This window comes from Phoca vitulina, unplaced genomic scaffold (assembly GCF_004348235.1).
Source record: "Phoca vitulina isolate PV1807 unplaced genomic scaffold, GSC_HSeal_1.0 scaffold5, whole genome shotgun sequence".
Taxonomy (NCBI): domain Eukaryota; kingdom Metazoa; phylum Chordata; class Mammalia; order Carnivora; family Phocidae; genus Phoca; species Phoca vitulina.
The window spans coordinates 651,413-669,539 of NW_022589708.1; the positions used below are offsets into that span (position 1 = coordinate 651,413).

Sequence of the window (18,127 nt, forward strand, 5' to 3'; positions counted from 1 at the left end):
TGGATTGTCCATATTTTTATTTCAAGAATTGTGTATATTTAAACAAAGTAAAACAATTGAACACTGCCCATCCCCCTCCCCAAAAAGCTGCTAAGTTAATTTCCTTGATGCGGTAAGCCTTAGTGAGGCCATGAGCTTGAAGGGTAGGCCCTGGTCCTGCCAAATATGGGCCTTCATTAATTTTGCATGGATTTAGCCCGTTTAAATGGATCCAGAGCTCGCTTCTATCCCCTGTAATTTTTTAGTTTATGAGACATTTTCTTCTAGAAAGCTTTACGCCAGTTCCTTTTTCTACAGATTGCAACTTGAGTCTCCTAGTTCCTTTTGGACGTGAAGGACATGTGCATAGTCTTTATACTTAGCCAGTGAGCATCGTTTCAGTCAGGGCTACTTTCTGGAGAAACCTGTAAGGTGTAACATCACATTGTTGCAATTTGACTGAGAATCCCTTTCCTGTTCATTCTGGTCAGACTTTTACGGGCTAAGCTTAGACGCTTGGCTGCTCCTACACACCCAGAGCCCGCACCCCTGACCCGCGGCACTTGGGATAGACGGAGGAGGGACGGACTTGTGCTCTCTGCACGTCCACCCACTTGGTAACTTACATAGCAACAGTTCAAGCCACTTTGCCTGGCTTGGTCCATACACTCCTGTATCTCTTTTTCTAGAGTTTTCGGAGTATTCTTCTTTACACTGTTGATATAACTATTTTGTCATGTATTAGGAGAAGCTTCAAGAGGTGATTATCAGGAAAAGTACCTCAAGACCAGACATCAGATCTTCCAGGTATCTGCCAACATTTACTTGGCGCGGATCCATTAGCTGTGTGATCCTGGTGAAATACTTCAGTTATCCAGCAGTATGCTACTCTGTTAATTAATCTTGGAGGTTCTGGGAATGCTATGTTGAATTTTTTTTTGAAGTAGAATCCGCATAACATAAAATTAGGTATTTTAAAGTGTATAATTCAGTGGTGTTGAGGACATCCACAGTGTTCTATTATCACCACCTCTGGCGAGTTCCAAACCCCTTCACGATCCTCAAGGAAAACCCCATGCCCACTGAGCAGTCACTCCCCATACCCCCCGCCCCCCAGGCCCGGGGCAGCCACTGGGCTGCTTCCTGTCTGTGGATTTGCCTATCTGGATATTTCATGTAAATGGAATCATATGACATCTGGCTTTTCGTGTCTGACTTCTTTCACTTGGTATAAAGTTTTCAAGCTTCATCCACATCGTAGCACTTTTCAGTACTTTGTTCCTTTTTATGGCTGAATTTCATTGTTTATGTGCACCAAATTTTATTTTACAACCATGACAGAATTTTAAAATCTAGCACTGATGGCGATTTGCATAATACAGATGTTAGGAGCATTGATTGCTAGTGATGCGCTGGGTATGTATGGAACATCTCTCTCCACTTAGTTTCTGAGGGAGCCCTTGGCTTTACCCACCCTCCCTCGGGGAGGCCATCACCTTCATAAAAGATGCTTCTGTCCCTTTTGTCAGCTTACTGTCAAAGCATATGGGACCTGTCCTAATTTAGCTAAATTCGATCTTACCAGAAAATACAACCTCAAGCTCTTTGTCTAGTTCTTTTCAGCGGCTCAATTTCAGGAAATAGCATACAGAATATATATTCTATATATTCCTCTAGAGTCTAGATTAGGATTAGAAACTGCAGCCCACAGGCTCATTGCCCGTGTGTGTAAATAAAGTTTTATTGGTGCACAGCACATCCGTCATTTACACATTGCAGAACTGAGTAGCTGCAACAGAGACCAGCAGCCCCTCATCTACCTTACTGGGCCTTATAACCTAAGTTTCACCTTCCCTTCGCCTCTGAGGAACCAATAGGTAGGCTTCAGTGATCTATGAAAATACCCACATTTTATGCAAAACCACATGTTTTGCTGGAGAGAGGATCTGTGATTTTCACCAGTTTCCAGAAGGGACCCAAGACCCCAAATGATGAACAGTCCTTGTTCTAAGTCGCCAAAAGGTCAGTGCCCTGTGTTATGCTTCATCAGCAGTTCTGAGACTTGCTAGAACCCTGTCCTGTAGGCACTTTAAAAAATTGCTGGAGCCCCAAAGAGCTTTTGTTTATTTGAGTTGTAGCCATCAGGATTTACTGTATTAGAAGTTACAATGAAAAGTTTAAAAACATTTGTATATTTAAAAATTACAGTAATCAGCTGATTGCATATCTATGTTGCATTTTTGCAAGGATCACAAGTCACGTGGCCTCTGCTGCATTACAGTGAGCATGAGAAAGGCAGATAATGGCTTGGGATTGTTGTGAAGGTGGTTTTGTCTTGGTGGAATCCCTGAGAGGTCTCGGCCCTGGGATGCCCAGACCGGACCTGGGGAGCGGTGTATTTGGACTGCACTATGTTATTTTCCTGCTGAATTGTACTCTGCTATTTTGGCATCAGCGTGTAGTAAGGGATGCTGTGAGAAGCAGCTTTGGGAGCTTGCTCTGCTGTTCAGGGTCGGAATTGGGGGAGGGGCTGGTCTGCGAAGGGCAGGAAGGGCATGAGGCAGTCGCCCTTTCATGAGTGACCACAGGGGCCACTCCTTTGGCTTTCAGTGCCAGGAGGAGCTGGGCCACCTCTGGGCCACTGGTAGGTTTTTAAATCTTATGAAAACAGATTTTCCTGATCAATCCTGTTTTCATCTTTGGTTTGGCAACTGGGAAGCTCAGAGCCGAATTTTTAGCCTGTGTTCATCTCTTGGATGTGGTGTGTGTATCTAAGTCTCACCCCTGACTTTCCTGCTTTTTCCCTCCTCAGTCTCTCCATAGGCATGTGTATTCCATTTACATATTTTTGTAAGCTATAATGTACTGTGTGTGGCTTTATAAACTGTCACATCCTTTTTTGAACGAGATTGACTATAAATCCTTTCAAGTGAAACTTTTCCTCTTATATTATTTTGTGAAACGTTTTAGAGCTTTAGCATCTAGTAGATTAGAGCCTGTTGATTTACAGAGGCCAGTGAGTCACTTTCATTTCTGATGTCCTTTTCCAGGTTACCTTAGATAAGTCTAAACCTAACCATCCCATATCTGGAAGTACGGGGACGCTATTTTGTTTCCTTACATACTATATATAGTACAGTTACTTGGCAGTTTTGTTATTTACTACCTCCCGCAGCCTCTGCCCTATTTTTCCATTTTATTTCTGTCTCGTATACACAGATGTTTCTGTTATTCATATTATTACATTTAGTCATCACAGGCTTTTTGTGGCTGCTTTGGAACTTTTGTAAGTGGTGTTTAACACTATTCTTAGTTACCTGTATATGTTTTCATCAGTGTGGCTCTGCTGATTTTAAACAGGGAAAAACTTGAAACATGAATGTTTACAAACTGTGAAGTGCTTCTCCTGTTCGTTAGAGCCTGAAATTACCTGAAGCTAAAGAGGACCCTGCAGATGGGCTGTGGTGATACGGTCGCGCCTTGGGTCAAACACCCAGCCTTGCTGCATCACAGGGCTACGTGTGTAGAAGAGGGATTTTCCTGAGACTTAGGGAAAAAATAATGTTGTGTTTTATGCAAATTGAAGTGGGTAGAGATCAAAATGTATGTGGTATAAAATACTGATTCTCATAATTGTTTGAAGATGACACTTTGCATATTTGTTATTAAATTGCTGTCGTTTCAGTTTTCAGGAGACCGTGCAGTCTTCTCGAGTCATGAAGAACGGGGCGTGTTGTCCCGGGGTTCTGCAGTGAGGCTGACCCAGTGAGAAACAGCGAAGTCTGGTTGGAGTACCAGCCGTGGTCATGGGACGCTGAAACAAAGCTCTGGGCCCGTGGTGTCGGCTTTCCTGCTGCTTCTGGGTCCCACGCACACACGTAGGTCACCTCGGAAGAACACGGTCTCAGTTTATGGCACTTCCTCGCTGTGGCCAAAGGAGTGCCGTCTGCTGCGTAAGGCAGGATGAGGGAGAGCAGCCGTGGCCGCGGGCGACTTCTTACCGCACCCAGACGCTTTGCTCGAGGAGCCCATGAGAAGCGCGGTGGACAGGCAGAAGCTGGAGCAGCTGTAGGACAGCTACAGAGGTGAGGGGCCGCGGCCGGGGGCAGCCGGCGGGCAGCAGCAGCAGTCTAGCTCCCGGACGGCTCGTGCCCAGTTCACAGGACCTCCGGGAGGCTGCTCCCCTCCTCCTGGGCCTCGGCTGCAGCGGGCTGGTGACCGAGCGGCTGGCTGGGCGGACGGGAGAGGGCTCCGCAGGCGGCGGGGGCCAGCCGGTCCGGGCGGGGTCTGCGGCCCGCACCCCGAGCCACACCGTCGTCTCCTGCTGTGGGGCGCGCTGGCCCGGCCGCACTTCGGTGTGAGCTGGAGGATTCTGGCGACAAGGCGGTTGGAGAGGGGACTCTGACCTGAGGGTGGCAGTCATCCTTCTGCTAACAGTGCAGCCACGTGGTGGGCCTGGAGCGCTGGGCGGTTGAGGGAGCTGGGGGGTGGGCAGCTCTTAGCAAAGAAACGTTCGTGCTGTAAATTGGGGACCATTGTTGTTTTATGAAAATCAGCACTTAGAATGGAGCTTTCCCCATCCAGATACGGTTGTGCTGCAGGAAGAAGGCTCTCTGATGAGTCTGTACGATTGACTCCCTCGGCAGGCTGTCGGATTTCATGTCACGTGTCCAGTCCGTGCTGGAATTGGGGAGGCAACAGCTATTCAAAGTTTGTTTATTTTTTCTTTCTAGCACTTCCTAAGGTTACCCTTCAAAAAGCTCATTTAAACAAGTATTAACCCAAACAGAATAACTCCTGGGCTTTAAATTCTTGTTTATTTTCATTTTTTACTTTTGAAAATATCAAGTGTATATTTTAACCTATTTAGATCTGAAAATCTTTTTTTTTTTTAATCTTTGGCACAGAAACATACTCTGTGGTAGAAAGACCAGATTTGTACTTGAAAAATGAACATTGGTTTTCAAAATGAAAAATCATTGTTTTTAATAAGCTTTAATGTGCTTTAAATTTTTTTGGCTAAGTTAATTTTGCCAAAAATTGGAGTGGAGCTAAGTTTGTGAGTCACATGCTATGCGGATTTCTGAAGTGATTCAAATATGTCTAGCGCCTTTAAAAAAATACCTTGTGAGAGTTACTTTAGTTTAAACAGTATCGTTTTATCATTTAATTTTATTCATGCAATTCTTGTCATTTAAAGTAGACACATTGTGCGATCATCTTGGGTCTAGAAATAGATATATTGTTCAAAGACTGTTAACAAATATAACGTTGGTTATTATGTTAATGTATGCAAATAAATGAGTACTTCCACACTTTAAAATAGTATTATCGCTTGTGAAATTTGTGAGGTGAGGGCATTGGGGGCAATTTTGCTCTCCTGAAGATCTGTAACTCTGGGAGCATTGAATAATAGGAAGGCGGGTGAGAAGCAGAAGCCCTTGGGACAGCTGCTCGCTCATTATACAGGACAGCAGGTTGGGAGGAAGCCTGTGCTTTCATTTGTTTAATTTACGGCATACTTTTTATTTTATTTTATTTTGGTAACGACATGCTTATAAAAATGTAGCGTATAAATACTTAAGTGACCAAAGTTAAATTTTGTATGATGGAAGAAAAGTTTGTGACACTTAATCTTTATTTGAGCAGAGAAGCTACAAATTTTCTATTCGTACCTTCTAAACCAACAGAATTAACACATACGTCATGATGACATATTAGTACACGTGCCTTCTGTCGGAAATTACAAGACCTAGTTTGGTGAGGTCTTGCTGAGATGTTTCTAATAGATTTTACTATTTGATTTTCTGATAAATGCTAAGTTCCTTAATTTCATTTCTAAACCAGAAATGGGGAGTGAGGGAGGCCTGAATTTCTAAGCCATTAAATGTGGATTCATGAACTAAATGATTTTGCGACCTAAATGTTGTACGGTAGCATTAAAATTATAGCAAATGAAATCACTTTGAAAAGAAAAACATCAGTTTCTTTATTGTTTTGGCAGGGTTGTGATAAAAACTTGTAATATTTTAAACACTTTACAAATGCAGTTTTTTTAATATTTTTAAAATTTTTAAATATTTTTAAAAATTACAGATTTTTAAAAATTTTTAAGTAATCTCCACACCCAACTTGGGGCTCAAACTCACGACCCTGACATCAAGAGTCGCACACTCCCCCCGCCCTGACTGAGCCAGCCAGGCGCCCTACAATGCAGTTAGGGTTAGGGTTAGGGTTAGGGTTGCCTTTGGACAAACTAGAATTGTATAAAGTTGAATTTTTATTTTACTTTATGGAAATTAAATTTTTTCTTAATGCTTAAGTCTTCTCAAAGAAGTTGCGGTATTCTTTTTTTCTTCCCCTAAACTCCAGTAACCTAGATTTTTAAAATAGAGCTTTTTTTCTGGATAAATTATTATTTGTTGCTGTTTCATATACAGTAGAAAATTGTGGTCCATTGATTGATGTATCTGAAACATGCTTTCTAGGGCTATGATTCTAACCACCCATTTTAGTGGTACTTTTCAAAATAGCAAAATTTCTTTCTCTCTTGATTTTAACTGTAGACCCACAAGATGAAAATAAAATTGGAATTGACGGGATTCAACAGTTTTGTGATGACTTAAACCTAGATCCTGCCAGCGTCAGCGTTTTGGTTATAGCATGGAAATTCAGGGCAGCGACGCAATGTGAATTTAGCAAAAAGGAATTTGTAGATGGCATGACAGAGCTGGGGTAAGTAAATTGGTCTCAGTTTAAATTTTTTCAAAAAGGAAGATGCTTTCAACATTAATTATTTTTCAACAACCTAGAAACATTCATTTCAAATTAATTTATTTTCTGTGTGTATCTTATAAATTTTTTATGCCTCTTCTCTATTAATAATAGCCTTTGGTTTCCTTTTAAACTCCAGTTAAAGTTTTATTTAATACTTTTATTCAGATTAATCCCTTTTGTAATTTATTTTTTTCTTTTTAATTTTTATCCTTCCAGTTTTGAATTCACAGTAAATTTCACGGTGTTTTTGTTTGTCTTCAGCCATTCAATTTATTTCATGATGCTGTATTCTAAATGTATTATTTGTGTTGCTATGTTAAACATCAATAAAATATCATTTTGGTTTTTTGCTTGTAACACTTCTCTGTTCTACCCACGGGTTGGGATAAAAGCTTCATTAATAACTTAAGATGTTTCTCACTTGTCAGGTAAGTCAGAGAAGTAAATGAAAGCATGTAATGTAAATGTCTTCTAATCGTGAAGCTTACTGAGCTATTTCTTAGGGTGGTCTAAATGCCAACTTGCTTGACTTGCTGATACTGTGATATTTCAGTGTTGACAACTTAAACTAGCTTATTTTTAGCTGCTGAAGGAGCTTAAAAGTCTAAGGTAAACATGTTCTTAAGGCATGGACTTACAGCATCCCGGGGGAAAAATAGAATGGTTTTTCCACTAAACGGATGAATCTGTTACATATAACAGTCTTGTGTGTTTAGATGATAAACTCTACAAGACTTACCCTACTGCTGGTGGTTGTATAAAACCAAACAAAAGACATCTCTGCGACAATGGTGCGACAGCACGTTGCTTCATGTTCTGTGCGCTCAGGAAAGCCAAGGTGAACTACAGGGAATTCTAGAATGGAAAACACCTATTACAGAATCATCCTCCTGGCATTGTACTACACTTTACCCCATCTGCTAGAACCTTCCCCAAATGGGAGATTTTGGAAATAAGTGCTTCTTATGGAAACACTTGCATTTCTTAGGCATTATCTAGAAATATGTTGTACGGGTAAATTTTAAAAATTCCTGTCTATTATCCTAATAAGTGTTATAATTTAAAGCATGTATTTTTAAGATTTTGAGTGTGAATCTTCCCAAAATGTGTTAGGTAAATTCATGCCTCCTTATATGTAATTTAAGATTATAACTTAGTGCTACTTAATGGTGCAGCTCTTCACATCTCACAGGGCAGTTAAAAGGGAAAGCACTTTGTAAATATTAAAGTACTGTATACTAAGTATCATCAGTGTGACAGTAAACTGTATTGTAGAGATAACCTCAGTGCTTTTAGGGATGTAAAAGACTGTTGTAGTCTAAACAGCACTAAGCTTTAAAAAATACTTTGGGTTTTGTGTCAGTTCTATTATTTTTCACACTTTTTCCTGGGTATTAACCCCTGACAGTGGTTGGAATACCTACCTTTAACAGTTAATCCTACATCCTTTCTTTGGGGGTTTGTGGATTCGTAAGTGAACTGAATAAACGTCATGAAATTCCTTGACATCTTTGTAAAAACAAGAAATTGGCCATATTGTGGTTCTGTTTCTAGACTCTGTTGTAGTTGGTGGGTCTGTTTATCCTTAGCCCTGCAGCACGCAGACTTCGTTATTGTAGCATTAGGTAAGTCTTGAAATGAAGCAGTGAAGTCTTCCTACTTTTCATCTGAAGATTGTTCGTCAATTTTTATTATTTCGGTGGGGAGAGAAGAGTCTTTTCAGCAGCTGACACTGAAATAACCGGGTGAGCCTGAGAACACATCAGCTCGGTGCCTGCGTCAGAGCACGGGCCGCAGCTAGAGGTGGATGTGGGCTGGATTGCACGCCTGTACGAGAAAGTGAAAACTTTAAAGTTCTCGACAAAATGTGGGAGAATATCTTTATTAAAACCCAGATTAAGGAATAAAAAGCACTAGCTGTAACGGAAAAAATTAATAAATTGGACTTCATCACAGTTAAGAGCTCTGCTTGACTAAAGAGAGAACAGTGGGAGAAAATACTTGCTCTCTGTGTGTATGTTACAATCACGATAAAAATGGTAGAGGATGTGTGATTTACATATAATTCCTAAATAATGGAGTAGGACTAAAGTAATAAATTCAATCCAAAATAATGTCAGAAAAAAAGAACATAAGGAAAATTAGCTTAACACAGGACAAGTAGCAAGCAGTGATAAAATGGAGGATTGAAAGTCAATGTGTCAGCATTTACATAATTACATTAAATGTAAGTAAACTAAATATTGGATGGATTTTAGAAAATCAACTCAACTATTGTGTATATTGCTTACAATAGATACGATTAAAACGTAAGGGCACAGAACAATTTGAAGGATAAAAGTTGATGTAATTGGCAAACATTTAACCAAAAAAATTTGGTGTGGCTATGTCAATATTAAAACAAGCTTTAAGGCAAAAAGTAATTCTAGAGATAATGAAGGACATTTCATAATGAGGAAGGGTTTATTTCACATGGAAGGCAATTGATTATTTAAAGCAAAAATAAACACTACAAGAGAAAGATAGAAATTACAATCAAAGTGGGGAATTCTCACACACATCTTAGCAACTGATAGAATGAGCAGGTGAAAAATCAGTAAGGAAATAGGAGATTTGGACAGCACAACAAATGGCCTAATGGACGTACTTAGAACATTGCCTTTGATGTTGAAGAATACATATTCTTTTCAGAAGAAGAGTAGACCATTTATAAATATCGACTATAAACTGCACCATAAAATAAGTTGCAACAAATTTCAAAGGATTGAAATGATACACAGTGTATTTTCTGATCACAATACAATTAAGGTAGAACAAAAATAACTTGATAGGTTTTTGAAATATGTGTAGATATTGTATACTCCTGAAAACCCTTGGGAGTAAGAAGTTACAGTAGAAATTAGAAAATATTTTGAATCATGAAGAAAACACTACACATGAAAACTTGCAGGATTCAACTTCTTAAATGCGTATTTTAGAAGGAAGAGTTGAAAATCAGTAAGGAGAGCATCCATCTCAAGAAGTAGAAAAAGAGCAGGAAATTAAACTCAAAGAGTGTAGAGGAAAGGAATTAATTTTTTTCTAAAGATTTTATTTATTTATTTGACAGAGACATAGCGAGAGAGGGAACACAAGCGGGGGAGTGGGAAAGGGAGAAGCAGGCTTCCCGCCAAGCAGGGAGCCCGATGCGCGGCTCCATCCCAGGACCCTGGGATCATGACCTGAGCCGAAGGCAGATGCTTAACGACTGAGCCACCCAGGCGCCCCAGGAATTATTTTTTTTAAACAGGCAGTAATTTAAGGAAATAGAACTGAAGTTAATAGAAAAAATCCATAACACCAGAAGCTTGCTGTTTGAAAAGATTTACAAAAGTAGTGAGTAACAAATAACCAATATGGAATGAAAAGGGAGACATCACTGTAGATCCTATAGACGTTAAAAGATAAGAATATATTACCACCAACTCTATGCTAGTAAATGTGAAAACCTGGATGCAAGAGAGGAATTCTCTTAAAAATACAATTTACTGAAATGGACACATAAATAGTTCTGTAACTCTTAAATTTGAACCCATAATTTAAAATCTTTGCAAAAAGAAAACAATTGGCCAGGACTGGTGCACTAGCCCATCCTACAGAACGTTTAATGAAGAGAACACCACCAACTTTACACAACCTCTTAGAGAATCACACAGGAAGAAACACTTTCTAATTTGTTTTGAGGCCAACACAACCTGGATAACAAAACCTAGAAAGGACATTTCAGTAAATGTGCTGCCGAAGCAAGCACAAAAGGATATTTTGAGAATGAAAAATTATTGGCCACTTTCAGTCATGAGATACAAAAGATGCATAAGATGCAAAAATTTTAGACAAATAATCAACAAACTAAATCCAGCCCCCAAGACAAATCAATGAAAAAATCAGGATAATTTATCATGACAAAGTTTGTTATAGGATTGTGAGATTTGTTTATAATAAGTCAATCAATGTAATTTATTAACAACAGAAAAGGGGGGGGGATTATCTCAAACCCATAAAATGGGTTTGATGAAACTCAATTTCATTCATAATTTTTTGAAAGAGAATTTACCACAAACCAGGAATACAAGGGATAGTCCTTAAGCTGACCCCCCCCCCACCTTTCCTGCCAAATCCTACAGGATATATACTTAATTGGAACATGAATGCCTACTTTTATTCAGCATTGAACAGGAGGTGTTAGCTGGTCTGATCCACAGGTAAGATATTGGAATCAATAAGTGAGGTCAGCCAGACTGCAGGACCGAAGATCAGCAAACAAGAATCAATCTTATTACAGAATACTGAATGCAACAATACAACAAAGCAAAGTGAATTTTAAAAATATGCCATTTTCAGTAGCATGAAAAATACAAAACACCTAGGATAAATCTAATTAAAGATGTGTGCTACCTCCATAGAGTAAATAACTCATTGAGAGGCAGGAAACCTGAATAAATAGAGACATAAACCTCATTCATAGATTGGAACAGTCAGTATTTTATCCCTAACTTTGTCTATGAACTTGGTGTGATATCAATCAAAACTCCAATAAGTAGTAGTTTTATATGTGTAATTTGACAAATGGAGTTAAAATGTATATGCAAATTCAGTCAAGAATAGTCAACAGCTTTTAACAAGGTGGGAAGATTTGCTCTCCCAGCTAATTAGGACTTTTCAAGCTGCAGTAATTAAGGCTAGATGGCACCACTACAGAGATAAATAGACCAGTGGGACAGAATGGGGAGCAAGAAACAAATGCACGTACACGTGTACATTTGACTTCTGGCCAGTGCAGCACTTCAGAGAAGTGAGGAAAGGACATCTCAATAAATGGTTCTGTGAGCATTGGCTAGTCACAAACTTACCTTGATCCCTACCTCACACCATACATAAAAAAACAGTTCCCAGTGCATTGTAGATGTCCGTGTGAAAGCCTAAAGGCAAGAGCTGGAAGCCTCCGGGAAAATCACGCAGGAGGGTATCTTTATGACCATGCAGTAGGGAAAATTTGAACACAAGCAAACACTGGGAAGAAGAAGACTGAGAGGATATTATACTAAAAATAAGAACTGATCGTCAAGAAACACCCCCAAGGGAGTGAAAAGGCAGTCCACATTCTGGGTGAGAGTACTTTAAAACTGCTTAGCTGACAAAGGCTTGTGTCCTTCATATGTAAAGAAAGCCTGAAAACAATAAGAAAAAGCTACCTAGTTGAAACCGGACAGGAGACTTGAACAGGCACTTCACAAAAGAGAATTTCCAAATAGCCAGTCAAAATACAAGAAGTTCAGTCTCGTTCACTGGGGAAGTACAGGTTAAAGCTACAGTGAACTGTCTCTGAAATGGCTAAGGTAAGACAGTGAAAATGGGAGCGAAAGGAACCCTGCTCTCCTGCTGGGGGTGGTGTGAAGCAGACAGTCTCTTTGGAAAACAGTTTGATATCACATCACTGAGGGTTCGTGGACCCTGTGACCCAGCTGGCCCACTCGGGCTTGCACCTAACCTAGCACATTTACGTGTGTGCCGGGAGACATGTATGGGAACCTTTTTAACAACCTTCTTTGTTACCAGAAAACAGAAACAGCCAGAATAGTTACCATCGGTGGGATATATAAGTTAGGAAGTATGAACACAGGGGAATGCTCCTTGACACAGAAAATGACTCCACTGAGTCAGCATAGTGAACCTCACAGACTCGACACAGAAATAACACCGTGAGTTCCCATGAAGAAAGTTCCGAGTCGAGGTAGCCGACTGTCAGGGAGTGCTCGTTCGGGAGTGATGCAGGCACACAAGAGGGCCCGCAGTGGCCCCATACAGGGAAGGCGCTGCCCCCGACCACCCTCAGTGTGCGTCCCTGGAGCTGTAGGGCTGTGCCTCCTGGGCTTGTGGCCGCTGATGCACGGTGTTCTGCTCTCTCCAAAGCCCTGCTGACTGGGGTGCACATCCGTGAAGCGTGCCTGTTATTCTTTTCCTTGCTGGGTAGTCGAAGTAAAAAAGACAGATTTTATGTTTTGCTATTCTAGATTTCTGCTTTGAAGGAGTTTTAATATTCTTTTTTAATTTTTTTTGAAGATTTTATCTATTTGAGAGAGAGGAAGCACAAGCATGGGGAGGGGCAGAGGGAGAGGGAGAAGCAGGCTTCCCACTGAGCAGGGAGCCCGATGTGGGAATTGATCCCAGGACTCTGGGATCATGACCTGAGCCGAAGGCAGGCGCTTAACCAACTGAGCCACCCAGGAGTCCCAAGGCTTTTTATTTTTATTTATTTTTTTTTTTTTTAAAGATTTTATTTATTTATTTGTCAGAGAGAGACAGCGAGAGAGGGAACACAAGCAGGGGTAGTGGAGAGGGAGAAGCAGCCTTCCTGGGGAGCAGGGAGCCCGATGCGGGGCTCGATCCCAGGAACCCTGGGATCATGACCTGAGCCGAAGGCAGACGCTAAACAACTGAGCCACCCAGGCGCCCTGTCCCAAGGCTTTTTACTATTCTTAAAGGTTGTTGACTTTTTGGAGGAAAATCCAATTTTATTATTTATTTATTTACTTTAAATTTATTTATTTTTAAAACTCCAGTATAATTAGCGTATTGTTATATTAGTTTCAGGTGAACCACATAGTGATTCAACAATTCTGTACATGACTCAGTGCTCATCCTGATAATTGCGCTCAATCCCCTCACCTGTGTCCCCCTCCATCATCCAGAAAACCCAATTATAAAGCAGTGAAGTTGTGTTTTATCATACTTGGATTTTTTAACTCTAGCCTTAACTCTTCCGTAGGAAGAGACCCCAAGATGGGGAGCTGGCAGAGTGGCTCGGCCCCACGAGGTGGCTGAGGAGATGGGGTCTTTCTGACTTGCCCGACTGCCATCCCAGGGCCCTGGCCTGTGTGTGGGTGAGAGTGTGTCTGTATTCCAACTCATACAGAGGAAGTCAAGCAATTGTGGGTTTTGTTTTTTCCTTTTCTTCTTTTTTCTATTAAGATATAATTCATGTACTGTAGAGTTCGCCCACTTAAAGTCTACAGGTCGGTGGTTTTGGTGTCTTCGCAGAGCGGTGCGGCCATCACCACAATCAGTTCTGGGACGTCAGTCCTTTTAGCCAGGGCAGGGGGCCCACAAGCTGTCTGCCTCCCGGGACCCGAGCGTCACCCGAGCGTCAGGCCGCTGCAGCCCGCGGGCGCCAGGGAGCTGCCGGGCGGGCGGGGAGGCATGTCTCCCACCACCACAGCGCTGTCTCTCATTGCAGGTGTGACAGCACGGAGAAGCTGAGAGCCCTTCTGCCGAGACTGGAGCAGGAACTGAAGGACACGGTGAAGTTTAAGGATTTTTATCAGTTTACCTTTACCTTCGCTAAGAACCCCGGGCAGAAGGGTTTAGGTGAGCGTAAAATCCACATTCGAAGGAAGCCACATCTTCATGAGCCTGACAGTGGGTACAACCAGCCAGGTGACGGTCCTGCCACGGCACTTCCTCCTGAGCGGTCCTTTCTCCGCGGGTTGCACCGCGCCGCTCGCGGGCGGGCCACCCTCTACCACCAGCATTTGGTAGTCACTCTCCAGCTCTGGGTTTAAATATTTAAATTTCAAAATGTAAACTAATTTGCAAATGCTCCCTGTTCTGTCATGTTTTGTCCAGTTGACTCGTGGGTCAGAGAAGCCAACAATCAGTGTCAACAGAGTGTTACCAGCCAGGTGTGTGGTCGGCAGATGGTATTGCTGGGACCAGCCAGGTGACATGAGTCCTGTCCTGGGAGACAATTCTGACGTGCCTTGGATCACATTCTAGTACTTCTTTCAGAGTTGTACAATTTTGCCGTAACATAACTTGTTTATTACTACATACGGTACATTTGGAAAATTCCTAACTTAAATTTTCAGTCTGAGTTTTGGTTTCTTTGAGGGTTTTATTCTGCTTGTTTTCATTTGTTTTTCCTCCTGAGTACTATATAATTTATTTCTGTTTAATGTAACAGATATGGTTAGTTCAGTAAAATGTCTTACAAGTTTGGAGCAGGGACTTACATGGTCTTTAAATAGAGATTAAACAGGTGTATTAGAATGTTTTGAGGAAGAGCTCTTAAACATAAAGCAATATTATAAAGTAAGCAGATTTAGGTAGGAAACCAAAAGGGGCTTGAAATCCATAGATAGAAAAATCCACTGCAAACAGCTGATTTCAGGGCCTGATTTCGCTCATGCATGTTTGCAGGTGTGTGTGAGCAGTAAATATTCTTATCCCTTCTGTCTCTGACATTCTTCCTTTCCTTCTCCTGTCAGCATATCAAATGCAGGTGCACATTGAGGGGGCAGGCTCTTCTGTCCCAGAGCAGGGGTGGGCCTGGGTAAGGCGCTTCTGGACCAGAGGAGGGGTGGGGGGGGGGGCAGGCTCTTCTGTCCCAGAGCTGGGTGGGGGGTGGGGGCAGGTTCTTCTGTCCCAGAGCTGGGGGGTGGGGGCGGGGGCAGGCTCTTCTGTTCCAGAGGGGGAGGGGGGCTGGGGGGTGGAGGTGGGGGAGAACTGCCCTATGTTCTGTGCTTATCTGGCCTGGTGTGTGGTCTCCACGTTCTCAGGACACTTAGGACCCACCTTTCAACAGGTTCTGGGTGAAGGTACTTCCCAGTTTGCTCACATCTTGTAGTTTGTTAGTCTCAATTTCCTTGTTTCATACTATGCTTATATGTTGTATGAGCAAAATATATCACAATTTTTAAACTCCTAAAATAGTCACAGTTCTGTTTCTGTACAAATGCCTTCACCTCATTTTTTAAAAGCAACAAACAACCAAAACCGTGGTGATTCCTCTGGTCGTTTGCTTCATGTGGTCATGTCATGGTTGGAGCCCTTGAGAGTGACGTGCCCCATCATTTGTTCCGTGTATGGATGGGAGAAGCTTTCTTGCTCTCTCAGAGAGTGGCCACAGCGTGCCCTGAGGACAGGTCACCTGGTGGTCACACAGTCTTAAGCCAGATTACAAGGCTAGAGTGTCACCTTAGGTAGGAGATGGTGTGATTTTGGTCAAGGTCACTGTAATGGTTGGTTGGCTGGAGCGTCCTCGTGTGTGTGGTGCTGTCTTCATGACATCAGCCCGTGGACTGGCTGTCTGAGGACACTTTCCACCTCCGCTTTATTTATTTAGTTTTTAAGATTTTATTTATTTATTTGAGAGAGAGCACATGAGACAGGGGAGGGTCAGAGGGAGAAGCAGACTCCCTGCTGAGCAGGGAGCCTGACCCGTGGGACTCGATCCCGGGACTCCAGGATCATGACCTGAGCCGAAGGCAGTCGCTCAACCGACTGAGCCCCCCAGGCGCCCCCACCTCCGCTTTATTTTTGTCTGACATATCGCAGCTCCGTTCTCAGTGGTACAGACTTACACACCTGGAGGAATTCCATCTTCACTGCCGTTTCCGCTGTGGCAGGGTCAGGAGCCTGCCAGGGGAGGCAGCGTGGTGTACGGGGGCGGCTTCTGAGGTGTGCATGGCCCTCAGAGGGGCCATCTGAGAAAGAGCGACAGGTGTATGGGAGGGCCGGGGGTCCCAGGTCCCTTCCTAAATCACCCGCCCTCCATCTGGGCTAACAGGGCCTGGACTGCCAGCCTCTGGTTTATTTAACAGGATGAGGAGTGTTTTTATTTTTAATTATGTTAGGACAACTAAGAAAAACGGGTAAAATGTTACTGGCTCTGTGACACCCCTAAGGTGGCCAGTCTGCTGCCCGGTGGTGCTGGTGTGTGCCTGGGGGTGTCCCGGGTCGACGCACACTCGCCTTCCAGCCTTCGGGGAGACTGTAGGCGGTGAGGGCTGTCTGGATCAGACCTCGCTTCTGGCCGTCTTTTGTTGGGGACGCTCAACGCTGCTTACGCGACTCACTGCCCACATCTGTCCACCCGCCGTGGCCAATTCTGTGGTTCTTTCTTGTATTACATAGAAGACTCTTAACAAGGAGATGCCTCGCTCCCGGCGGCTGCAGCTCATCTAGGGACGGCAGGATAAACGTTTGCTTCTGCGCCTTTCTCCCGTGTCAAGATAACAGACTGTTTGCCTGGCATCCTTTGGATCCATCAGCGTGTATTTTTGTCATATCACTGTGAACTCATGGACTGAATCACAGGTGAAGGTTTCAGCTGAAGCTCAGAGATAGTTATTCCGCCTGTGGCCGGGGGAGCGGGGGGAGCCCTTGCGGGTCGGCCCCGGCGTCCTCGATGTGACCCGGGAGTGTGTGGCTGTTGCCTCCCTATCCGCCAGGACAGGCTGCTTGGGGCTCACCATCTTTGTTTCCTGCCCCAGACCTGAGGCTGGCCATTTGTGCAGGCGGTCCTGGTTTCTTTTACTGACCAGAATGCCGCCAGTAGCGTGCTCGTGAATACCGACCTGGCCACCATTTCTAGATTCTTCGGTAAACACAGCTTCATGCTAGTGCTTCTCATTCAAATGCAGGACTGCAGGACTTTTTTTAACTTGAGGTTTTCTGTATGACAACCGTATTTCCTTTCTTCTGCCACCTATGTAAATGCTGAGGATTGTTTCTAAAGGTTACATGCTCTTTCTGACCAGCGGTCTGCGTGTTCGCTGCGCACAATGACCGGGTGCCGCCGTCCTCCGCGTGCATCTGCTGGGAGGCCCCGGCCCTGCGTGCTCGAGCCGTCCTGGGCATAAGGTCTTGGCTCAAGTGCTTCCTTCCTCGAATGTCTTCTGTGTGTCCTCCCACTCTCTTCTGGTCCCTGCTGCGGACTCAGTCCCCTGACGATGCTCTGACTGCCCTGCCCAGGACGCCCCCAGGATTGTTTTCCCTTCTCCTCGAGGCCCTGACGACGCCTGAGTGCTGGCCCTGCAGGACCAGGGCCCTCGCCCGAACCCTTCCTGGTCCTCCCCCAGAAGGGCTCTCGCCCTGCCCGCGGCTCTCCGTTCTCCTCCTGACAGGACTGAGCCCTCCAGACGTGCCCTTCCTCTCCAGCCCTTGCAGCTCCTCACTGTCTCTTTACCGGAAGAGTTGCCTTCCCTGTCCACCTCTTTCTCTCAGGCCGCTGTCTGTCGAGCCTCTTTGCTGGGTCCTCCTTTTAACTTAGCTCTTTCTGAACCAGTTTCTTCCATTTCTGGTTCCTGAGCTTTGTCCTCTCCTCCCGAGTCTCTCTGTTGTGTGTGTGCTGTTCTACCTGTGTCTTGTCATCTCTTGATCTCTTCGCCTGTTTGAAACGGAAGGTGTTGCTTTCCTGGGGTGACAATCTGCGTTATCGTTTTTTCTTAGAATAAGGTATCATGGTTTTTGCTCGCTCATTTTTATGTGAAATTACTTTCTTGAGCTTCTAAGAGGCTGGTTTGGGGCACTTTCCTCAGTGGGCTCACCCGTG

At 43.4% G+C, this 18,127-nt stretch overlaps 1 protein-coding gene across 4 annotated transcripts in view; it reads left to right on the forward strand.

The window, feature by feature from the left end:
- Nucleotides 1–18,127, forward strand: part of DCUN1D2 (defective in cullin neddylation 1 domain containing 2) — a 30,483-nt gene that overhangs the window by 2,575 nt on the left and 9,781 nt on the right. For 3 of the 4 annotated variants that reach the window (XR_004299173.1, XM_032402565.1, XM_032402566.1), the window contains exons 2-4: nt 3,665–4,064; nt 6,546–6,714; nt 14,030–14,160. Coding sequence is in view for 2 of the 4 variants with exons in the window: in XM_032402565.1 (XP_032258456.1) it covers nt 6,701–6,714; nt 14,030–14,160 (145 nt within the window). In the remaining 2 variants the exon portion in view is untranslated. The remainder of the gene's footprint in view (nt 1–3,664; nt 4,065–6,545; nt 6,715–14,029; nt 14,161–18,127) is intronic. The other variant, XR_004299174.1, reaches the window with a different exon arrangement.